General features: G+C 40.1%; 1 protein-coding gene across 4 annotated transcripts in view; it reads right to left on the minus strand.

Moving 5' to 3' along the window:
• CSMD3 (CUB and Sushi multiple domains 3) overlaps positions 1-25,941 on the minus strand; it is a 1,198,342-nt gene that overhangs the window by 482,479 nt on the left and 689,922 nt on the right. For all 4 annotated transcript variants that reach the window (XM_050940462.1, XM_050940461.1, XM_050940464.1 and 1 more), the window contains 3 exons: positions 22,773-22,955; positions 21,238-21,564; positions 14,840-15,034 (listed from right to left, as the gene is read on the minus strand). In XM_050940462.1, coding sequence (XP_050796419.1) covers positions 14,840-15,034; positions 21,238-21,564; positions 22,773-22,955 — 705 coding nt within the window. The remainder of the gene's footprint in view (positions 1-14,839; positions 15,035-21,237; positions 21,565-22,772; positions 22,956-25,941) is intronic.

The following is a 25,941-nucleotide window of genomic DNA, read 5'->3' on the forward strand; positions in this document are numbered from 1 at the left end:
AAGAAGGTGAAGGGGGAATATAAGCTTATCCATCACCAGTCCGACCCCCAGGCTCATCAGTAAAACGATTATATCGACTCCAGCTGTGTTCAGTGAGATACTCATCACTTGATGCTTCAGTAGCGATGGTTAGGGAGTGTAGCCCAGGAGCGATGTTAGCAAAATTCGACATCAATTGCATTCCACTTGCTTCCAGTGCATCCCAGGGACTTTAACTTGCTTGGATTTCAGTTTAAAGGCCACTACTGTTTTGATAAAGCCATGCTCAGTGTCATGTACCGCTTTGGAAAGATGCAGCTCCATGTTGGACTGGGTGATAAAGCACTGTATGATATAGGTCAGTCTCATGACAATCTTGACGTCTCTTTATGGGCAGGAAGATTAGAAACAAGCAACTGTGAGTACATGCTTCAGGAATTTCAGAACCTAGTCAAGTGCTTTGGGCTTCGCTTCACCACAGAAAAAACAGAGAGCCCTGCCCATAGTTTAACATACCTGGACATCGATCTGGACACAGTTCAGGGTTTCTAGGTTGCTTACAGAGAAGTTGGAATTGGCCAGGCCACTGATTCCCATTTTGAGATCTCCTAAGAAAATTATTTTGAGGGAACTACGGGTGGTCATGGGGCACCTAAACTTGGCATGTCGGGTGGTGGCTCCTGGTCAGGCATTTTGTGCTCATCTAGCATCTGCCTCCTCTAGAACGAAACCCCCACTATTTTATCAGATTGATCAGGGAAATGAAGAAAGACTTAGAAGTGTGGGAAAGATTCCTGAAAGGGTTAAATGGAGTTTCAATATTTGTTCAGACTAGTTTATAAAGATTGAGTTGCAGGAACAATCCAATGCCTCAGGAGGTATAGGTTTTGGCATCTACTTTCAAGGTGAGTGGTGTGCGCACAGGTATACAGAATTTGGGTGGCTCAGGCTATCATAGGGGACATCACCTTCCTCTAGTTTTTTTCCCCCTATACTGGTGGCAGTCACTAGTTGGGGACAAAACATTCAGAACAAAAAAGGCTGTTTCTAGCGTGACAACCCAATCTGTTCTCCATCTTGTAAATGGACAGTTGGCTAAGACTGCTTAAGTAAGGGCCAATGAGGACCTTCCTTGTACACTGCCTGTAGTTTAACATCCTTGTTCATGAAGTGCATGTCCCAGAAGTGGATAATGATTTTGCCGATGCACTCTCAATGTCAGGATGGCAGATTCTGGAAACTCACCACATTGGCCAGCAGAGATCCATGGCCAGTGGCCCAAAAACTCTTGGACTTTGGTTCATGACAGCTGGGAGACTAGTCAAGTACTCGGTTCCTCTGCAGACTCTAAATTCCTACAAGGCCATCCAGTCAGAGTTTGTAGAATTTAGGGCACAGGCAGGACTTCATTGTGGGTGACCTATACATACACACCAGGTGGTACAATATGTGGTGCCTCGGACTCTCTGTGGGTGGGTCCCTCCACTATCTCTGGCCAACTAGTGGATGAGTCCTCCCGGAGTAGGCTGGACATATTCCAGACCTGTGCAGGCATTTCAAAGTATATAAACTCTTAGAAGGGTGGTTCAGGAGGACAGGGTGCCAGAGGGATGTCAGGTTACCCATAACACTAAAAGCCCTTATACAGCTGTCAAAGGCTCTGCTGAGGCTGTAGCTATGGGAGGGAGGACATGTTATTCAAAGCACCATTTTTTGTTGCCTTCCTTAGGGCTTTGAGAGTGAATAAATTGACTCCTATGGCAGCTATGGACAGTTCCCAACATGCATTAAGCATAAGAGAATTACAGTATCTACAGGAGTGGTGTCTCTGCACTTAAGGTATTCAATGAAACCAGAAGGGAAGAGGGGCTTATGAGGTAGTGAAGGAATGTGAAGACAAGCGCTTGTGCCCTTTAAAGGCAACAAGAGCCTCACTAAAAATCCAGAGCCTGCAGCCAGGCCTGCTGCTCACACATAGTGATGGTAGCTTCCTGGCAAAGTACCAATTCAGCATGGTACCGAGAAAAACCTTGACCCATATAAATTCAGTACTCATTCCTTCAGTATTAGCACAGCGATGTCAGCGACTGCACAGGGTTTTTTGCCTGCAGTAGGTGCACGCTACAGGGCCCTGAAAATCAAGGTGTTATAGGATTTACATCTGTACCAATGAAAAGATAACAGGGAATGGCAAAATGTAACTAACCCAACGTGCTTGTTTGTTTCAGAAGCTACCCAGAGCATATGCAATGTTTGGATTTGTGGGCACCCTATAGTGCATTGTGCCCACAAGAGAGCAGCCAGAATGGCAGCGGGATCTCAGCTTAGCTTTGAGCTGATGCTGTTTGCATCCAGGAGAGGCATGCAGTGGGATCAGTTCATGTCACTTCGGCACTCCCTGACGGGCAAGGGCTTGGAGAATAGCCAGCCCATGTGGACAAGGCTACAAAGAAAGTAAATAAGGGGGTCACCAAGACATTCCTGGATAAGTGTTCAGTGATAACACATAGGGACATCCGTTACAATCAGCTGGAGGTTGTCAGGGATGATGGCATACACCTGTCAGATGGAAGTGCTGACATATGGCTACAGCATGGGCAGGCCTAGATTAAGCTGGTGCTCTGATACCAGGCGGCATGTTTGGGAAGGAAGCAAATTGCTGGTGCCCCCTGTCACAGTTTCCTGTGAGGGTAAGAGACTAAAATGAACGGTTCCCAAAGGTAACAGTCCTGGGATTTTGGTGTTAGGCCTTAGGGTCATGTGATAGGATCAGATCTTGTGGCCCTTGCAGGCCGAGTTCCTTTTGGCCCATGCAGGTCAAGGTCCCCACTCTACTGCACCCTCTCTGTGCCCCTTGTGGGGGTGGAAGAGGGAGTGGTATGACTCAGAGCTGAATCCTGGGGAGAACTTACTTTGTGTTATAGGTTATATGGTAAGGAATGCTGTAACTTCTGCACTGGAACCAAGTAAGTGCCTAGTATAGGAATGTATGAGTAATGGGCAGGTAGCACCCCTCCCCTGTGTTAAAGTGTAATAAAATTTGCAGACTGCCACTTAATTCCATGCATATCTGTGCTGATTTTGCCTCTAGGTCCAAGTCAATGCCTAATTTGTGAATCTCACTGGGGCTCAGCTGAATTAGGTGCCGAGCTGCTCAGCACTGTCAGGACTTAGGTAGCTTTGTGCATATAAAATTTTAGGTGCCTAGAGATTTTGCCAGTGGAAACTTATGTGCCTAGAGATGTTAGTCACCTAAAGGAGTAGGTGGCCGCAGAGGGGAGGTTTTGTGAATGCCAGTGGTGCCTAAATGTTGCACTGTAGTGCTTGATATAGCAGCTAGATGCCTAAGTTCTCCTTGTATCTCTACAGCATGAACTGAAGAGCCAAGCTCTGTAGCTGGTGGCTGTAACAGACATTTAGAGCTGGTCAAGAAATATTTTTGTTTGTTTACAGAAAATGTCAATGAGCGGTTGGAAAAAATTAACACTGATTTATTTTTTTTTCTAACAAAAAGTTAAATGTTTTGATGAAAACCCTCATTTTGAAAAAAATCCAATCTTCTGTTGTAAAATAGTTTTGATGGAAATTTTTCTACCAATCTTTTTCACATCTTCTGTAGGTGAGGCACAAAGGGGGACATAAGACCTGCTGACCAGTGACTTGCACAAGCAAGCAGACAAGCTTACACAAGTTCCCAGAACACATCAGCCAGAAGAACTCACTGAGTGCCATGGGGGAAGAACGCTGTAACTTTTTCTCAGAACGACAGTAAATTATTTCATCCCAGAGTGAAAGACCTGTAACTCTCTGGATCACAATCCCTTCCCTGTGCATCCCCTTTTGCGTAGTACAGCTATGTGGCAGTGCACACTCAGGGCTGAGGACAAACGCTCACTATAGCCGCTAGGAGGCTCTTCAGTAATAAAACACCAGATTTACCTTATTTAATAAAAAAGTCAACATAAACCTATCCCAGTCCTTCTAGCGGTATTACATAAATGATTGCTGAACTAATTATGTTAGGGGAATTTTGCCAGGAGAGCTGTGGAGCTGATCAAGCAACAATTAACCTCACACTTATATGCCAATACCCTGGGGAAAACTGTGTCTAGTTCTGGATAGTTTGATTGCGAAGCGTTGGAAGCTTGCACTTTTACTAGAGTTAAAATGCAGCATAAACAGCCAGCCTCAGAGGTGAGGTGGAGGGAATTTACAAAGTCCTTAGGTAAATGCAATTTGTTTAAGTAAACGTTTAGTTAACTAATTTTTTTGTTTGTTCCAGTGAACATGTTCACACTATTCTTGGGGCCAACAGAACTATAAACAAGTGATAGATTTACTGTTATATAGCAACCTTCTTATTTAGTTGCTAATTAAAGTTTTGATCTAGCCAAAATTTGCTTCTATGAGCTTCAAAATCTTCCTAAGATCTGCATCCTCAGGGGTTAATCATATTTTCTGAAGGAGAATCCCTTCACTTAAACTTTCTACCTCATTACTTACCCTTTGCAGCCACTTTCCTAAGCTGATTATTCAAATGCCCTGGTGAGATTTCACCATGCATGTTCAGACAATGTGGAATGGGCTCCTACCATGCTATTGTCTCATAGACTCATAGACTCATAGACTCATAGGTCAGAAGGGACCAATCTGATCATCTAGTCTGACCTCCTGCACAAGGCAGGCCACAGAACCCCACCCATCCAATTTTATACAACCCCTATCCCAGGACCGAGTTATTGAAATCCTCAAAAATGGTTTGAAGACCTCAAGCTGCAGAGACACCACCAGCAAGCGACCCGTGCCCCACGCTGCAGGGGAAGGCGAAAAACCTCCAGGGCACCTGCCAATCCGCCCTGGAGGAAAATTCCTTCCCGACCCCAAATATGGCGATCAGCTAAACCCTGAGCATGTGGGCAAGAGTCACCAGCCAGCACCCAAGAAGGAGTTCTCCGCAGCAACTCAGTACCCATCGCATGCAACATCTCCCCGCAGACCATTGAGCAGACCTGTCTGGTGGTAATTCAAGATCAATTGCCCAAATTAACGATCCTATCATAACATCCCCTCCATATACTTATCAAGCTTTGTCTTAAAGCCAGGAAAGTCTTTTGCCCCTACTACTTCCCTCGGAAGGCTATTCCAGAACTTCACTCCCCTAATGGTCAGAAACCTTCGTCTAATTTCAAGTCTAAACTTCCTAATATCCAGTTTATACCCATTCGTCCTCGTGGCTACATTAGTACTAAACTTAAATAATTCCTCTCCCTCCCTAACGTTAACCCTCTTGATATATTTATATAGGGCGAGCATATCCCCCCTCAGCCTTCTTTTGGCCAGGCTAAACAAGCCAAGCTCTTTGAGTCTCCTTTCATAAGGCAGTTTTTCCATTCCTCGGATCATCCTCGTAGCCCGTCTCTGAACCTGTTCCAGTTTGAATTCATCCTTCTTGAACATGGGACACCAGAACTGCACACAGTATTCCAGATGGGGTCTCACCAACGCCGTATACAACGGTACTAACACCTCCTTATCCTTGCAGGAAATACCCCGCCTGATGCATCCCAAAATCGCATTTGCTTTTTAACAGCCGTATCACATTGGCGACTCATAGTCATCCTGCTATCAACCAGTACCCCAAGGTCCTTCTCTTCCTCCATCGCTTCCAACTGATGCGCCCCCAACGTATATCCAAAATTCTTATTATTAATTCCTAAATGCATGACCTTGCACTTTTCACTATTGTATTTCATCCTATTTCTATTACTCCAGTTTACAAGGTGGTTCAGATCTTCTTGAATAGTATCCCTGTCCTTCTCCGTGTTAGCAATACCCCCCAGCTTCGTGTCATCCGCGAACTTTATTAGCACATTCCCGCTCTTTGTGCCAAGGTCAGTAATAAAAAGGTTAAATAAGATCGGTCCCAAAACCGATCCTTGAGGGACTCCACTGGTGACCTCCTTCCAGTCCGACAGTTCACCTTTCAATACGACCCTCTGGAGTCTCCCCTTTAACCAGTTCCTTATCCACCTTACAACTTTCATATTCACTCCCAGCTTTTCCAATTTAACTAACAGCTCCCCGTGTGGAACCGTGTCGAACGCCTTACTGAAATCTAGGTAAATTATATCTACCGCATTTCCTTTATCTAAGTAATCCGTCACCTTCTCAAAGAAGGAGATCAGATTGGTTTGGCACGATCTACCTTTAGTAAATCCGTGTTGCAATTCGTCCCAATTACCATTGACCTCTATGTCCTTAACTACTTTCTCTCTTAAAATTTTTTCCAAGACCTTACATACTACGTCAAGCTAACAGGCCTATAATTACCCGGATCACTCTTTTTCCCTTTCTTAAAAATAGGAACTACATTAGCAATCCTCCAGTCATACGGCACAACACCCGAGATTATCGATTGCTTAAAAATTCTCGCTAATGGGCTCGCAATTTCACGCGCCAGTTCCTTTAATATCCTCGGGTGGAGATTGTCCGGGCCCTCCGACTTCGACCCATTGAGCTGTTCAAGTACGGCCTCTACCTCAGTTGCAGTAATATCCACTTCCATATCCACATTCCCGTTTATCATCCCTCCATCATCGCAAGGTTCCTCACTAGTCTTATTAAAAACCGAGGCAAAGTACTTGTTTAGATGTTGGGCCATGCCTAGGTTATCCTTAACCTCCATTCCATCCTCAGTGTATAGCGGCCCCACTTCTTCTTTCTTTGTTTTCTTCTTATTTATGTGGCTGTAGAACCTTTTACTATTGGTTTTGATTCCCTTTGCAAGTTCCAGTTCAATGCGGCTTTTAGCCTTCCTCACTTTATCCCTACATGTTCTGACCTCAGCAAGGTAGCTTTCTTTACTGATCCTGCCTTCCTTCCACTCCCTGTAAGCTTTCTGCTTTTGTCTAATCCCCTCTCTGAGTTGCTTGCTCATCCAGTTTGGCCTGCAACTCCTGCCCATGGTTCTTTTCCCCTTTCTCGGGATGCAGGCTTCCGACAGGCTTGTCAACTCTGAAAAAATATCCTCTGCTCTGGCTTCACTGGCCTGCTCTTGAGGTCTACGATGGACTTGGATTATTTTTCTCTTTATTTAAACTCCTTACTGGGACATAACGGATAGTAGATAGCATTATATAACAGTGAAACGTTCACTTTGTTAAGTGAAGGTTGAGCTTTCCAACACCAAAATCAGTATCCACAACTTTTCTTGTTTGACCCAGAACACATTTATAAACAAATGTCCTTCTGGGCTAATCATATATACACGTTTAATCTCTTATTTTGTTTTTTTTTTTTGCTGAATAAAGTTTTCACTGAGCATAATGTAGCAAACAATGTTGTCAAAAATACAGCAACTAAACCTGCCTCTTATTTTCTACACATAAGCTAAAACTTATGACTTGTTAGTAGGATGTTTCCATAGGCACTTCCAAAATAAAAGATAGGAAGTGGTTTGAGGTAACTTTGGAGGAATATGGACTTAACTAAAATGCTACTGTATTTATTCTAGAGTTTAATTAAGGGTTCAATTTAATTTGTAATAAAGTCAATGGAAAGACTTCCACTGATTGCACTGTGAATTGGTCACAACCCTAAGCTACAAAGGAAAACTTATAGTAAATTAATGCTGTCACGAGCAATAATTAGTTACACCCATACACCAAGAAAACAAATGGCCTATGAACTAATTAAGCTGTTTCACCTACAGTCCAGGGGCCGGAGGATAAATATATTATTACTCTTACTCCTATTTTTAATTACTGGAAAGCTCTCATATAATATGGTGATGGAGGTCATATTAGTCCTAATTAGATAAGACAGACAGAAGTAAACTCATTAGCAGAAAAAAAGCCGCACCATACTGTGCCAAAATATTACTGTTTCCATGAATATTTATGCAGCCAGTGCCATCCACAAAAGTGGAGAGTGCTACACTTCATTTTATATTGCCAAGGGATTGGAAAATCTTGTTGCACATTTTTATAGGTCTTGACTCTCTACTAAGATTCTGCCACATTCCTTCTTCAAGTTTTTTATAACTGTGCAGTGATTATTTCTATTCATGCTCCTTATAAGTTATATATTTTTCATGATTAGATGACATGATACATATTAACTTACACAGCTCTGTTTTGTAAAAGTTTTTCAAAGATTCTATCACCTTCTTGCTCTCTTCACTATAAAGGAGGTATATTGTTTTTTATAACACAAGAATTGGAGGGCATAAGGCATGATGCTTATGTTTATATTCTAATGTTCCTAAAGAAATTGAGACGTTCCCATGCTAAAATGATGAACTACTGTCAAAAAGACATTTTATGTTTTGAAGAACATAGGGTCCTATCTTTTTCCTATGTCAATAACAAAGGTCCCAGCTGCAGCAGGATACAAACCCTAAACACTGTAATGTAATTAAATGTCCGTACGTGTCTAACAAAGATAAAATAGTTTCTTGATGAGCAACAGCATTTTGTAAATTCTGTACTAAGTTCAAAATTACATAGTTTTGAGAACTGTGCCTAAATAATTTTTAGTCTTTAATTTTCAATTATTTTATTACTGCATTGCAGTTTTACTCTTAGTGATAAATTAAAGATTTGACTCCTTATGTTTAGATCCTAAACCTTATGCTGCCTTCCTCTTTCTACTTTATCAGCCAAAACAGTATGTCATTTAAGGACATCAACAATCAAAGGGTTAACACTATCTTGAATTTTTACTACATTTTAGTGCATATTACCATGCATGCATATTCATAAAACATATGGAGCCTATAAACTGAAAAATAAATCACCAAAAATAGGAACACCAGATGGTATTATCTTGAGCCAATGTATTACCACAGTAAGAATTCAATTTTGTCACACTTGTGCAAATCAGCATTTTCTCATTAAAAAAAAAGTTTCTTGTAAATTTCAACTTCAAACTAAGGATTAGCTGTAAAACACACATAGAATACCAATTGCTATATTTAGTATTTTTAGTACAATAATGGTATAGTGTTGTATAGTTTTTAGTATAGTATTAGTATAGTATGGTTACATACATTCAAGTAATTTATTTTCATGTCTGGAAGCTGAGAATAATAAAGGCATTTACAAAAATTCTATTCTCTCTCTCTTGCATATGGCTCTTTCTGATGCCTGCAGTGCATGATTCCATTTTTTTCTAATTTGAAATCCACCACTGCGTTCTGAACTCCAAGACCCAGGAGTCCTTCATATTCACATCTACAGAGAGATACTAGGCTTATCTTCAAATGCCTAACTTTTAAAAATAAAACATTCTAGTCAATTTGCCAATGGGGTCATTTTCCCATCCTCCTTTATACTAAGTTTTAGGTCTTGTTGCTTCTTTAAACCCTCTTTTATAGCTGACTGACATCTATTCCTGTCATAAGCCAGGTAAAATTAAAATATTGGAAATATAACTAGAGGCAGCCATTAGCCAAACATCTCACAGTCAAAGGAGAGCCCACATGAAAATATCAAACAGGAGTCTCCAAACATGCTCTAAGAGTTCCCACGATGTCATTCCAAGTTATTTCCATGTATGGAAATTGTGGTGTATTGAAAACTGTGTTAAAACTGTAAGCTGTCACTTTAAATTTCAGGTTTTGTTTTTGTCCTGCTCCTGCTTGCAGCCTATGGGGAAGTATGTGTTCTGTGTCAAGAAACAGACAGTCTGCAGACAGACAGCCTAGAGTAAAGTGAGTTGATCTGTGCCTCTGTTTTAGGGAACAGCCTGTTTTTCTCTTTCTTTTGGGGTTCCTCTCTGTTATTGTTTGGAATACAAAGTAGTGTTAGGCAGCAATCTTCCAGCAAGAGAAATGTATGTTTTTAATCTAACTTCTCTATGTGTGTGTGTGCCATGAATGTAACAGTACTCAATAAACCATAAGCCAGGAACTCTATATATGGGCATAAGGAAAGCCTAATGCTAACAGGTGCTCACAATTGATACTTATTTGGGTACCAGATCTGACTGGTGATTCTATGCAGACTCTGTAGTTCATAACATCAGATTATTTTTCAAGATATTATTTCTCCTTGGTATGGAGAAGCAGGGCAACCTCACTGTACCACTTAAATCCTGCATATGAGCTATACAGGATGAGCATATGTGGAGCTGCCACCCAGGTGTGCCAGCACAGCATCCAAAACATAGAAAGTGTCTCCACATGAGCTCCATGTAAGTTGGCTGAAAGGGCTGTGATGAGGCATATGTTCACTTATATTTAGTGGTCCCAACCCTCTTCACAATGGGTGTGGTCAAACGGTATTTGATATTCTAGCTTATACTGATTGAAATAGCAGACAGGTAGCTAAAGAGAAAGGGAGGGGAGCCTAAAAGCAGCCCCACCCCCGGCTCTGATTTAGAAGTGGAATTGACTTACTAACCATGCTACCCTTCACCTGGATAGAGTGTGATTTATTTGGGATTTAGGCAAGTGGAGTGGATTTCATCTTGTATGAAATAAAGATATGCATTTGGAGTGTTAATTGCACAGCACTGATTAATAATGAACACTGATTTTTACAAAAATAAAACAAAACTCTGGGCATATACCACCATGTCAGCTGCAATACTGGCTACAAAATTCTGCTTTATAAAGGGCCTCTTTTATGTGTTTTTTTAATCGATATCTTCGCTTTTTAAAAATATGTCTAATTCTCCAACTAGTGATCCTACCAATAGCAATCCCATCATCCAGAATTCAACTATATGTTCCAATTAGTGGCTAAAATTATCCTTTCATCAGTCTGCCTTGTGCATGGTTGGACATTTTGAGGTGTTCCCAGATTAATTTAGCTTCTCGATATGACAGTGAATATTCCACTTTTAATTTTATTGGCAATTTCATCCAGCTCCATTAACTACAAAGTAGATCAGTGTGGCATTATTGTTTTGTGTGCGATTAAAATAACCCAAGAACTACAATGGTTCCTGTCAGTGTTAAAATTAATAAACTTTTCAAGGTTAGTAGGTATTACAAATAGTTATACAGTATGTAAAACTAACTGGACAGATTAATAGAAATAAAGAAAAAGTACTTTATCCACATATTGTTTTCCATCAGCTTTGGTAGCACTCTTTACCATTGCTGCTGAGAAGACCACCTTCTACAGACTATATGGTATTCTGCATTCAGGCATATTCTTCAGAAACAAAGGGTATGTCTACATTACCTGCCGGATTGGCGGGCAGTGATTGATCCAGCGGGAATCAATTTATCCTATCTAGTCTAGATGCAATAAATCGACCCCCAAGTGTTCTCCCGTCGACTCTTGTACTCCAGTGCTACGAGAGGCACAGGCAGAGTCGATGAGGGAGCAGCAGCAGTCATCTCACTTGGTGAAGACACCATGGTAAGTTGATCTAAGTATGTCGACTTTAGCTACGTTATTCACCCCCAGTGTAGACCCGGGCAAAGATATCAGTGTTTTGGGGCAAAGAGAAAGAAATGGAGAAGACAAAAAAGGGAAAAGAGAGAAACAGAAGGAAGAGGCAAGGGGGAAAAGCAGGGAGGCAAGTGAATAAAAACCCAAGAAGACAAGGGGAAGGAGAGAAATTATCTGTATGCTGAAAAGAAAGAGGATATAAAAGTAGAATAGAGCCTTAGGTTTCTTAATATCTTCCATTTACCACTGCCTGCTTTGTTGTTGTTTATACTGCTAAACTGACTGTTCAGTGCACCAGGAAGTGCTCTCAGGTCCTGACTCAGTAATCCATTCCTAGACAGCAAAGCACTAAACACATGCTTAACTTTTACTAATACAACTAATCCATTTCTATATAGATGATATTCCTGACTATTTTGTCATGAAAAGTGTAATCTGAATGCAGAATGATAGCAAAATAAATAAATTTAAGGCACTGGAAGAACAGTGCTCCCGCACACACAATCAGAATACTAGTCTTATTTAGATTGCACCTCTTGAAAGAATGAAGCTATACAACAAGGGAAAATTGTTTGAAAGTGTATAGATAACACTTACATTGTAGGGTCTCATATTCGTGTATGTAATCCCATTAAAATTTGTCAGAAGGCTTTCTATATAATGAAGATCTGGTCTAAGATTTTTAAAAATAAGTGCCTAGAGATAAGATCCCAAGTCAAAGTTTAGACACCTAAATAAATGCCCTAATTTTCAAATTACTGAGAACCAAAGTCAGTGAAACACATTAAGTTATTTCCTGAATCTGGTATGTTTTTTTTCAACAAGACTATAGTTCAACCTGTGAAAGGTAGGTAGGACAATATGCTATTTCTGTGGCTACTGTTAACGGAGGCAGACTGGTACAAGGAAATATGTATAGCATGGTATTGTAAAGATGACGAGACTTGGGTTCATCATCTCCGTCAGGAGGGAATTCTGTTGCTGAGGTAACATTCTGGGGTAGAGATATTGTTGTGAGTAGCAGTTTATAATGTGCTTTAAATATCAAAATCCCTATCTCAAGGCAGATCCCGAATCTGACAGGGAGTAAGCATACAGCACACAGCACTGGAATGACGTGAACTTGTTGGTTTAGCTGATCTGGGCAGTAGGCTGCTGCATGTTGAAGCAGCCTTGAAACCCAAGAAAAGTACTGGGACCACTGCTGCCTGTTGCTGAGTCCACCTTCAAAAGAAAAGGCACAATTTCAGGCCCAAAGAAAGATAAGAAGAGAATTCTGAATACTGTTGCTGTTTGGTTGCCCAAGAACAGTGATGAGTCCATTTGGACCCAGATATTGCAACACCTTGAATGTTGGAGAGCGGAAGCCTTCATCAAAGGGTGAAGTCACATCCTCTTTTGGTTAACTTGAACCAGCTGTTTTCCATCTAGCCATTTATTTCTCCTGGACATTGGCTAACTTGGTAATGACACTGTCTGTGCTAGGTTTCAGAGATGCAGAACAGGAAGTTGTCAGAGTATGCTGGCATCAAAGCTCAGAAGTTCTCTCAGTTTCCCATACTGGACAAATATATTATTTAAATAAGAAAAGGGACAGGACAGAGCCCTGCCTAGAGAAAAGAACTTTGGGGAAACTGAGCAATACCCCCAGTGATGAGCTGCCAAAATATTAAAAACCGGTTCCCTCCTCCTCACCCCACAAGGGGGTCATGCCCCCCCACACTCCCGGGACTCCTGCCCCATCCAACCCCCCACGTTCCTTGACAGCCTCCTCCGGGACCCCTGCCCTATCCAACCACCCCTTCTCTCTGTCCTCAACTGCCCCTGGTACCGCTGCCCCAGCCTGCCTCCCACTGCCCCATCCAACCCCTGCTTCTTCCTGACTGCCCCCCAGGATCCTTGCCCCCATTCAATCCCCCTGTTCCCTGCCCTCGGACTGCCTCGACACTAATCCACCCCCCCAACTCACCTGCCCTCTATCCAACACCCCCTCCCTACTCCCTTACCGCGTTGCCTGGAGGTGGGGGCTGGGCCAGGGCAAGGGCCAGGGTCAGGCTGGGCTGCTTGGCCGGGGTTGGGACCAGAGCCGAGGCGCTTGGCCGGGGCCAGAGTCGGGGCGCCCAGCTGCCCAGGACCAGAGCTGGGCTGGAGTTGTGCCTCCTAGCTGGCCGGACCCAGGGGCTGGGCCAGAGCCATGCCGCCCGGCCGAGGTTGGGACTGGGTCAGAGCCGCGCCACCTGCCCGCCCGGCCAGCCAAGGTCGGGACCAGGCTGGGGCCACGCCGGTTGGTGCTGCGCCACCCGGCCGGCCGAGGTCGGGACCAGTCCAGGGCCGCCCTGGCTGCAGGACCAGCTCTAGTCATTTCGCTGCCCCAAGCACGGCGGCACGCTGCGGGGGCGCTCTGCCGCTCGCTGGTCCCGCGGCTCCGGTGGACCTCCCACAGGCGTGCCTGCAGATGCTCCACCAGAGCCGCGGGACCAGCGGACCCTCCCCAGGCACACCTGCGGGAGGTCCACCGGAGCCGCCTGCCACCAATAGTTTGTATTTCTGTAGTGCTTTTTTTTTTTATTTTGTTTTATACACATTTTCTAATTAAGTGTCAATAATCCTGTGAGACAGGTAAGGGATTTAAGTCATTTTACCCATATATGAAATGCAGATCTCTCTGAAGTGGAATCTAGCAAATATTTAAAGAGCTCGCAACCAGCTCCTCCACAAGTTTAGGACAGAAAGTGAAGAAGTACAGTATCCAACTGAAATTTTAAGGCAAATGGAAGTAGGCATAATGCAGTGATCTGACTAAAAATGTAGTGACCCATGCATGTTATTAAAACTTCTATCAATTCAAAATAATAAGAGTCCAAATTCTCAACTGGTGTAAATGGGTGTAGCTCCATTGACCTCAGTGGAATTCTAATCATTTACTCTAAAGTCAAAATATCAAACAAATTAAATGTTACCAACAAATAGCTATTATCACTATCAAAGACTGCATTCAGCAAGTTTTGTTTTTGTTTTTACCAATAATATTATGACTAACTAACTCATTCTTTAAAGAAAATAAATAACTGTATTTCAAAAATAAGCAACTTGTCAGGTGGAAAAAAATTAAAGACAATTTGCATAAACTATTACCCATATTTGCAATTTATTAGCATATTTGTTCTGCTTTTTTAAAAAAAAATAAGCAAATTTAAGTCATCCTCTCAGGAATTCTCAAATACACTTGAAAGAAAATTGACTTAGAGAAACTAATTGTAATTATTTTTGCACTAATTAGAAAATATTTGGAATGAATGAAATTCACTCCTTTGCAGAGGTTCAGTGAGACTTAAGTGAGGTATACTCTTTGTGCTGGTCTTTGGAAGAAGTGTGAATTTCACCCTATGACAACTTTAAAGAAGTAATGTTAAATTATCCTAAATAGAAAAGCAACAGCGTAAATATTCACATACCTCCACACCTAGGGATAGGTCCACTCCACATTACTTTCCCATCCATTAGTATACAGCTAATGGTTTCGGTTCCTTGTGTTTTAATAAATCCTTCTTCACAAATGACTGAGATTGAACTCCCTAATTGAAAGTTGTCACCAAAACGCCGTGCATTGATTGGTACTCCAGGATCAGGACACTCATTATGTCCAAAAGCTTTAAAACAGAAGCAAGAGAAAGGAGGAAAAAAGAATGTGATAAAGCCTTACAACTAAGCTGACATTTTTAGGGCTCTATAGAAAGGAAAAATTCTACTGTGCAGTTTCTAACTGAAATGACAGCTGCTTTTTTTAAAAAAAAAAATTGGTACAGTAGTTTCTATGTATCCAACTTAGGCTTGGTCTACACTAGGAAAGTTATACTAGTGTAACTCTTCTGGTTAGAGGTATGACTTTTTACAATAGCTACACCAGTAAAAGACCTAGAGTGGAAGCAGTAATGCTGTTATAAATGTGCCTTATTTCTGCATAGCTTCTTTTGCTTCAGGAACTGGAATAACTTATACTGGTAAAAGGACTTTTATACTGGCATAGCTGCAACCACACTGTTATGGAGTTTGCCATCTTAATTATATTTGTATAATTAAAGCAGCAAAACTTTCTAGCATAGATAAGCCCTTAGATTAAAAGGTTAAGCAGTACCTACAAGGCAAATGCAGAAAGGAGAGTTATTTTTCTGTACATGTCCGGACGTCTCATAGTTATTGTTACTGAATAAATTGTACATTGAGTGCACAAAAACAAACACTCATTCACACATATATACATCAGAGGAGGGCATAACTATCCTTAGATCCATACCCTTAGAAAGAAACATACAGAGTTATTATTCATGGCTTACTTGGATCTTCTCTTTATATGGAAAAATGTTAAATACAACTTTAAGCATCAATTTCTTGTGGAAAATTTACAACACTGGACATGGTGTCTGTCAGTTTGAATAACATTAACTGTAAATTATTCTTTTGTGTATTTGTTGTACTTGAAGAAGGATGAGTTTGGGGGGAGGTGCAAGATAGGATAATTTGCTGAAGAGAAGGTACTTGTAGTGTTAAGAGCCTGACGCTATAAGATTAACAGCACTTCTCATTTATACAGAAATAGGATGAACAGATAGCAACTGTGAAAAAATGGGACAGGAAGTTTGGGGGTAATTGGCACCTATATAAGAAAAAGTCCCAAAAAATGGGACTGTCCCTATGAAAATGGGACATCTGGTCATCCTATACAGAAACATAGTTAAATTGGCCTGAAAGAACAATTGGTGAGTGGGCACAAAACTAGGAAAATACATGGGCATGACTACAGATTAGAGCTGAGAGAATAATATGCAACAAATAATTAATCCAATCAATTTCATCATATTTTTCCTGCTAAAAAATACCAGTAAGTAGATGTCAATTTCACTGAATTTATTTTGTACTGAAAAATAGATTTTTTTGGTCAATTTTTTACACTGTTAGGATTTCTCATGGACAGTATACTAACAGTATTCACTATGTAAGCTGTGTTGTTTAACTATGATTGAACAAAATAAATTACTGTTTTGCTCTCTTCCATGATTACATAAATGTTTGAGCACTTCCTGCACGGCTATCCACACAAGCAACTTTGAAATCTACTTCGGACAATCATTCTTGCGAAATCATTCATTCTCCACAGGAAACAAACTCAAAGGGAAGGAAACTAAATTCATTCAAAAATTTCAGTGAATATTTATAAAAAAAGTTTTGAAATTAGTCAGTGCTCTCATACTATATCTATCATCTTATTTCCTGAGATCATTTGGGTATACAAATCTTCTATCTACATGAAGGCTTTGCATTTATGATTATAGCATAAACCATGGCATAAGTATCTTTCAACTGAAGATATTTTGAAAAATAGCAAACAGTCTTCTGGTTAAACCCCTTTAACCATCTTGTATGCAAATGTAAACAATGTTTTATATTACCTGCTGAATTGAACCTTAGCAATGTTATATGTTCTAAGAAAAGAAAAAAAAATGTGCAGATATTGTGGCAGAAGTATGGCTTCAGGTCATTCAAATAAGCAGGAACTGCTGGGAATTGCAAATAGATCTTTTTTCACCCTCAACAAACTATGTACAGTCAGTACTTTTAGTAAAGAGATTGACTGCTACCTTTTTTCACTTACTATAATATTAATATGACCCCAGCACTATATACTATAACAAAGGACAGACACAGATGTATATCCTTAAATCGGCATTTGACATTGAGAAATATAGTCTCAAGAAGGCTCAGACATATCAATATTATACATAATAGATCTGGTTTTCATGAGATTTATGCTCACTGGCATGCCAACATACTGCATAACACCAATTACATTTTGCTATTTCAGGGATTTATCCTTCTGTCCAGGACAGTACTTTGACATCTGAATATGGGGTATTAAGTGAGAAAGTAAAAAAGGATTCCACAATTGCTAGTATTAAGATATGGATGCATTCTCCACTGTAGAGATTAGTTTGGTTCATGCTTGAACCAAAAGCAAAGTGAACTTCAAGAGTTGGAGTAGCAAATGGCATTACTACTCACACAGGTGTGAGGTCTGCAGACCAGAACCCCATCCCTGTCTGGAGAGGCATACACTTTTAAATTAAAGGGAGGGTTTTACCAGGAAAATGATCAAACATTAATTTTCATTTCTTAAAAATTTCACACACACTTTTCCATTTTTTTTAAAGTGAACATACCAAATTAATTTTCTTTCTCTGTGACTCCATTAACTTACAGAGAATGCACACACAGAGACTGAAACAAAACATAGCCTTGTAAATATGGGACCACCAAAACTAATAGCAAGGGGGAAATTAAATGTCTTTGATTTCCCTGGAATTCTGTTTATCTGGCTCAAGGGTCCTGACAGATGTTGAGCATTTTGACGCTTAGGGTATGGCTACACTTGAAATTTCAAAGCGCTGCCGCTTTGAAGTGTGAGCGTGGTCAGAGCGCCAGCGCTGGGAGAGAGCTCTCCCAGCGCTGCACGTAAACCACATCCTCTACGGGTGTAGCTTGCAGCGCTGGGAGCCACGCTCCCAGCACTGTGGCACTGATTACACTGAGGCTTTACAGCGCTGTATCTTGCAGCGCTCAGGGGGGTGTTTTTTCACACCCCTGAGCACGAAAGTTGCAGCGCTGTAAAGTGTAGCCATGGCCTTAGTGAATCTCACTTTATTCCTTTGGGCAATCACTTGTATCTACCAGTCTCTATGAGCCTGATTCAAAGTCCACTGAAGTAATTGAGAGTCTTTTCACTGACTTCAACAGGCTTGGTATAAGATTCCAAATGCATTAGATGACACACAGACTACTCCTAATGGCATTTTTCACCAAATAGAAAAAAAAATCTGCGCACAATATTTTAAAATTCTGCAAAATGTTGCAAGTTTTAAATGTCAATAAATAAATGCAGAGACTCCAGCATGGCAGCGGGGAGCACAGGCCACCGGCTGCATGAAGGTGGAAGATCATCCTGCAGACACCACGTGCACCAGGTGTGGGGCAGGCAGGCTCAGCCAGGCAGAATCCAAGTGTGAAGAGGCTCAGTGGGGGGGATCCAGGTGTGGAGTGAGAGGATTTTGTGTGGGACAATGTGGGTGCAGGAAGCTCAGCGGGGTCTATTGTGCAGGGATCTGGATGCACAGAGGCTCGTTGGACGGGTTCCAGGTGGAAGGGCAATGGGACTCTGTAGGGGCTTCCAGGTGAAGCTGAGGTCTGGGTGTGGGGGGGCTGCTCTCACTTCTGTCTTTTGCAAGCATAATGCTAACTTAAGAGCCTCTCTTCTGCTCTCCCTCGCACCTCCCCCCCAAAAAAAATTCTACTTTAAACATAACCATAAAGAAGAATTTTAAAATATAGACATTTAAAATCTATTGCAAAATGTAGAAAAGCTCTATTATTTTAAACAATATTATTGTAAAATATATTCCAATATATGCATTTAGTAGAGGTTACTAAGGTAATGTTCTCATTGTTTTCATATATAAGAGCAAATGTTCAGATATTATCAACACATGCTGCAAATGATTGCTATGTGCTGAAGGACATCATAATCAAAGCACTCTCTTTTCCCATCATTTTTTTTCTTTTTTCTGGTCAGAGATTTCGATCCTGTTTTGTTTGGTTTTCTTTTTCAAGTGCATGAAATATCTACAGGCCTAAAAATAGGGTCCCTCATTCTGTACTCTCATCAGGCTCAATTCCATTTAAATCATTGAAATAATTCCAGGGTACAGAAGGTGTAAAAGGGAGAGGAGAACCAGGCCCATAGTCTGGCGATTCAAAATAGTTTTATTCACTTGGAAAAACAAAAATAAATAATGGAAAAATCCTCTATAAAGTAAAGGTTCCTGTTCAGATTGGATTTTTTTCTAGCTCTTGGCAGAGAGCAAATCTCTCCATCCCCCACCATTATACTTATAGTAAATTCAAGAGAGCCCAGGTGAGTTCAAACATAAACTGCTTTACTAAAAAAAAAAAAAAAAAGGACTTGGGAATGATTTGATAGTTTGTATATTAATATACAATAGCATGGACTTTTCTCAGGATGCCTTTTCCTGTTTTAAGGATTCATCACTGTAATGTAACAAATTGTCGGAGAATGAAAGTTGGCATGCTTGACTCCCAGAAAAGTTGGTGTTTTTTATTTGTTTGTTTGTTTTTAAGGCTAGTTATAAGTTCTGCAAGTTTAAAAACATACAATAATGTTCTGCTGGTGGCTTGCAATTCTTTCAAATACTTCAATTTTTTTTTAAGGAAAATATACAGATATATGAACAAACCTAGAATTTGTAACTTAATTTATTAATCTTCTTTATGTAAATCCCTAGGAATAGAATAATCTCATTTAAATTTAGGTTTAATAAGATGTGTAATATACACTTTAGTCAAAGAAAGACACAATCTGAAATACAGAGAGATAGAAAACCAAATGCTGCAATTTTATATAGCAAGTTGCTATGACATATGTCCCAGCTAACTTTAATGGTGTGAAATTACACTTTGACAACTTATTAGTGACAGTATTAGCCACCAGTGTCACTTCGGACAGGCTGTAAACTCGCATTGTTATTAATTGCTTAGGCTCAGTGTTGACAAAAAACAGTACTTTTTCTGCAAGGCCAATATGAATAGACATTTTTTCTGACTACTATACTTATAAGACCTTGAAATATTAACCCATCAGCTTTCTCAATGTTTAATGAAGTGCTGTTGTCCCTGAGAAAAATATAAGTAACAAAAAGTTATGTTATGCTAATTGCTCTGCATCTCCCTTTTCGACTGTAATCCTAATACAGAGAAGTAGTTGTAAACAAGCAAATTAAATCCTTCAGAAAAATATTAATTGTTATGACTGTGGTTATACCCCAATCTTGGACACAGATCCTGCAAAAGATCCAGGATAACTTGCAATGCATAAAGTTAAGAAAATGTATATGTCTTTGCAGGACGGGAGCCTCAGAAACGATCCTGTGAACATTTCCTCACATGGAGTATCTTTAGGCTTTACTTATGTGACAACAACTCAGATGTGAGAACTTAACCTTTACTCAAGGTAGTAAAACTGTAGTCTCAATACTATGTGATTGCAAAATCGGGCCCTTAAGCAACAGAGAAAATACATCATAGTGAAGGATCCCAGAATACAACAAAGGATAAGAAATACAGAGTATGGTAACACATTATTTGTTTTAGTGTGGTAGGTGGGAGCACCTGTAATAGGAGCTGTATAAACAAGTAATAAGGAGACAGTGTCGTCACGACAGAGCTCACATTCTACATTTGTGATAAGACATGATGTGGGTGAAACAGACAAACAGGGAGGGATGGGAGTGAAGGATAACAGTATAAAAAGCATGTTTTGCACAGTAGGCAAATTTAGTCTCAGCTTGTCCCCTGGATGGTATTACCAGCTGGCTGACAGACTGACAGTCTAAGGGTATGTCTAGACTATAGTCACAGGCAGTGATTGCAGATTGATCAGATTTACGCGACCTAGCTCTATTTTTGCTAGCTTGAGTACAGCTTTGTGGAGTTTCAGCAGTGCCAGGCTGTACAAGGCCACTCATAACCCTAGGTAATTCCTTGCAGGGCTAGCCTATGCTGAAGCATGAGCTGACCAGTTTCACTAGTTCAGGCCTGGGGCTAACTACATTACACCTAGCACAGAAATGTTTACTCAAGCTGCAGTCTCAGTTATTGCAGTCTAGAAATACCCTACGACAAAACACAAAAAGACGGGAAGTAGGATTCAAGCAAAGTACTCAGGGAGAAGACAAACCACACATTTGGATGTACGTACTTTACAAGTCCACATTGAAAAACTACTCACTGTTATAAGTAATGTTAAAGCCACGTCCTGACATTGAATGGTCAGCTTGAAATTCCAAACGCAAGATATGACTGTTGCTGGTAAGATGCGAAGGAACCTCAGCACCAGTGAAAGTACCAAGTATTGGAGAATCTGGAGAGTCACCATCTTTAACTGCAAGGAAGTCAAATTGAGATTCCAAGTCAAAGTCATTAAAAGAGAGATGAATTCTGCTCCCTGGGTCTGAGATTATTGTCCAGATGCAGTTTAAATTATTTCCATATCCCTCTGGGTAATCAGGTGAAAGAACTGTTCCCATCGGTGCAGTGAAATTGGAAAGGCAAGGAACTATCAAAAGAGAGAGAAAGAAATTAGAGAACAGAATAGAACCTATTTTCAAGAGAATCATCTCATATTATCATCTCTTCCTAAAATTCCCTTAAGACGTGCTTACTATCACAACTGAAAAAGCCAATGTCTTTGGGACCAGCTAAGAAGCCAAAGAAGAACTTATCAATTTGATTTTTTTTGGTTTTTTTTTTGTTTTTTTGTTTTGTTTTTTTGGTATCTTCTCACTGCTTTTGTCTCTACAGGCTTCCTGTAGAAAGCATCACCCCGGGCTACATAGATCAGTAACAGGATTCTGGAAACCACAGTAGTCCTCATGTTTTATCCATGTTCAACAATCCCTAATCTTTTGGCACCACTTATTTTCTGCTTTAGGGAACTGTTTAGATGAACAAACCTCTCACTGAGTACATTAAGAGTCAGAAGGTCAATTCTGCCACTCTCATTTATAGCTCATACATAAGCACAGGAATTAAACTAGCCACAAAGAAAGGGTAGGCTTATTTTACTGCTATCAAGACAATATTGCATGTCTAACCACACCATTTAAGCAATATCAAATTAACTTACAACAATGAAAGTTAGTGATGATGCTCTTAATATACTTGGCCCATAATATTTTATATAAATGTAAGAGAGAGATATGTTGGTTACTATATATCTATCTATATCTATATCTAAATATATTATATATATCATTGGTGAAGTTTATTCTGCATAATATTATTGATAGACAACTGAACTATACACCTCTATGATTATTTAAGTTCTAAAATATATTCATGCATAATGCATGGAAAACATCTGTAAATTATTTAAATGCCTTTGACTGCATTTCAACAATTTCTAACAATTTATTTCATCAACTTATAATAGTTACTATAAAAATATCTTACTCATAAAATATACAGCCTCCTAGAAAATACAGTATGTTAACAATAACATTTTATACATAGGCACATAATAATACTTCCTTTTAATAACTGCTAGAGAAAAAAAGAGAAAAAGAATATTTTAAGTGGTCATAAAATATATATTTGGCGTAAGTGGTCATAGAATGTATATTGTGAAGCTCTCGTTAAATAAGAGTAAATTCTCCATGCCAGAGAAAAATAACTACATTGTACTAACTTTGCAGTTAATCACATAAGCAATTACTCAAGGACAGGGTAACATATGTTGCATTAAAAAAAGCATTTGGTACTCACAAATACAAATTGGAATGTTTGCAGACCACTGGTTGTTCTCCTGACACACAATGGATTTCTCTCCAATTAGTTCAAATCCAAACTGACACTCAAACCTTAAAATGTCCCGGTTGGAAAATCCATCCCCTTCTCTGATACCATACAATGGTGTTCCAGGATCCCCACAGCTTTCCTTTTCAATTTCTGTTGAAACGGCAAATAAAAGTCAATTTTATTTCTAGAGGAATCAAACATTTTCTCCATAGCCATGCACTCACATCTGGAACAAAATTACATATTTTGAGCAAATGAATTTTGAGCAAATCGCAGTACATTATTATTAATAATAATTAATAATATACAGGGCATGAATCTGAGTTGCTTTCCATACATAAAACTCCTAATCAAATTATGAATGTTAAGTACGAATCTTGGCAGGATCAGATATTCAAGTATCATTTCACAAAACTTTTCAAAAATAAAGAGGAGGACAAAGTGATCTCTCCTTACCTCCTCACAAGTGATTGTTATAATATGTTTTAATCGTTATGGACCCAATCCTGCAAACTCCTGCTCACATGAGAACTATTATTTGTTTTACAATAATGCCGACAATTCCTAACAGAGATCAGGGCTCTACTGTGCTAGGCATTGTACAAACTGAGGCACCATCTGTGCCCAAACACAGTTTAAAACAGAGTTTCTCAAACTAGGGTCGGCGTTTGTGTAGGGAAAGCCCTTGGTGGGCCAGGCCGGTTTGCTTACCTGCTCTGTCCGCAGGACCATCCGATTGCAGCTCCCATTGCCCGCGGTTTGCCACTGCAGGCCAATGAGGGCTGCTGGAAGCGGCAACCAGTAAGTCCCTCAGCCCGCTTCGCTTCCAGCAGCTCCCATTGGCTTGGAGCAGCAAACCGTGGCCAGTGGGACCCAAGATCGGAAGGACCTGCGGACAGGGCAGGTAAACAAAATGGCCCAGCCCACCAGGGGCTTTCCCTACACAAGCGGCGACTCTAGTTTGAAAACACTGCTCTAAATTGATCTCCCCCATGCACATTGGGTAAATGGTCACCCACTTCTGTGATGCTGCCATCTTCAGCATCCAGCCAAGATCCCATGGGGAGTTCAGTGCAGAATAGGGGGATTCTCTAAGGCTAGGGAGTGCTTGGAGTATGGACAGTGGAAATACATTAGCCCTCCAGCAAGCCTTAGAAGGAATAGAGCATAAAGTTAATGCAGTATGAGTTGGTATTATTTTTTTCATGACTCCTCTCTCCACCCACCCACCCGCTACAGACAGACAGACAGACAGACACGCACATACACACACGCACGCACAGGCAGGACACCCCCAATACTTTTTGCACATGCACATGCCATACACACACGCAAACCCTGGCCTCTTGAAAAAAAAACACAGAAATCAGTAAGACTGGGGACAAAACCACTGCCTACTCTACAAGGAAGAGCGTGGGAGGTTGAAAACCCCCTGATAGAACAATCACAGGAAATCTTTGCAAGGAGATTATTTTGGAATTTCTCTCCACCAAACCCTCCTCCCCCATCACCTTTCCAATGGGTATTCTAACACGATTGGTAAATTGGATCATGGTTATTTTGTATTTTTCTAATATTCATATTCCCAAATTATTACACCATGCAAATCTAGGCAACATTACATCTATATGAACTTAAAGCAACAATCATTATTTGGATTAAACGATCACTCTTTAACTGTAGTAAGCAACGGGATGTTGAAAATTTGATTATTCTAAATATTAGAACTGTTTTAGATTATGTTGGCCATTTAATATTGCATGCTATACTTGAATATCAATGCCTACTCTGACATCTCTGGTATATTTTAAGAAACTAGCTAGCTGATTATGCCAAGGTTAGGGAAAATTTGGAGGAAAAGTCTAGATATATTTTATTTAAAATAATATTTCTTCTGTAATATAAGGATACTACCAACATCATCTGGCCGTTTTTGCCCTGCGAACATGCCTGAATCTAACATTTTGCATGAGTACGCCCATTGAACTGAGTGGGACTACTGGCATATGCATCTTTGCAGAGTTGTGTGTGTACGCATGGGGGAGGGTTATATTATAGACTTTCCCCTGTGCTCTGACTCTGCCTTTTTAGAACATAAATACTACAGGATAGGAACCCTTTTTTGATTTTGTCCAGAGCCTAGTGAATTGTAGGTGCTGCCAGAAACAAATAAGTAATACATATCACTAAGAGCTGGGTCTAGAAATTCCCCATTTTAAAGATCTTCATAGCTTCTTTTTCCCCCTCTTAAGGTGGGTGCCTCTATAATGAGCATAAACCAAAATCAATGTTGACTTTGTATTATAATTCAAAGTATTTACTAAATCAATGCTCTTTTTATCTTGTTCTATTTGATTAAGGGGAATGGGAAATGAAATAAACACCTTGTAATTTGTTTACCTGCTTTCCATAGATTTTTTACACAAAAATGGCGTGTGGGGATTGATTAAAAATTTAAAGAATCAGCAATAAATGGTGTATGTTCTCCTTCATACACACAACTTGTATAAATGTTAAGACTCAGTCATAAAGAAAATATACAAGCTCAGGCACAAATTCTATTCACCCTCCTTACCACAGTGATGATGATAATGGGGAAATAAAATTATAATACAGAAAAAACAAAGAAACAATAAATTTCTTACATGCCCATAAGCTTTATAATTTTGCCAAGCTGTGTTGACAGGCATTACTTGAGTTTATCAAAGAGGAATATAGCCCCAAGTGTTTACATCACTACAAGGTTTATGTATGAAAAATATTTTACCATCTGACAAATGATTCTGACAAATTTCATATTGTTCTCAGGACATTTTCCTTTGGCTACTTTCCACAAATCCACAGAAATCTCACACTGTACAGTGACTAGTGGTGTTCTCATATAACTTCAACTATAGTTTAAATATATATTCTCTTATTTGTTTGACTTTTGAGATGGTATTTTGATCCATCTGGACAAAGTTTTCTTTCACCTAAATAACAAGAGTTTGCACAGGTTCTGCAATATCTAACATCTGAGTTTGAACTCTTGATCAGGGTTGCTGCTGTGAGCTGCTCCAGCTCGATTTTCCTCTGCTTTCTCTTTGATATCACTATCACTATCTGAAAGGATTAGAAATCCTACCTGGTCAATTCT

Source organism: Gopherus flavomarginatus, chromosome 2, assembly GCF_025201925.1.
Source record: "Gopherus flavomarginatus isolate rGopFla2 chromosome 2, rGopFla2.mat.asm, whole genome shotgun sequence".
Classification (NCBI taxonomy): domain Eukaryota; kingdom Metazoa; phylum Chordata; order Testudines; family Testudinidae; genus Gopherus; species Gopherus flavomarginatus.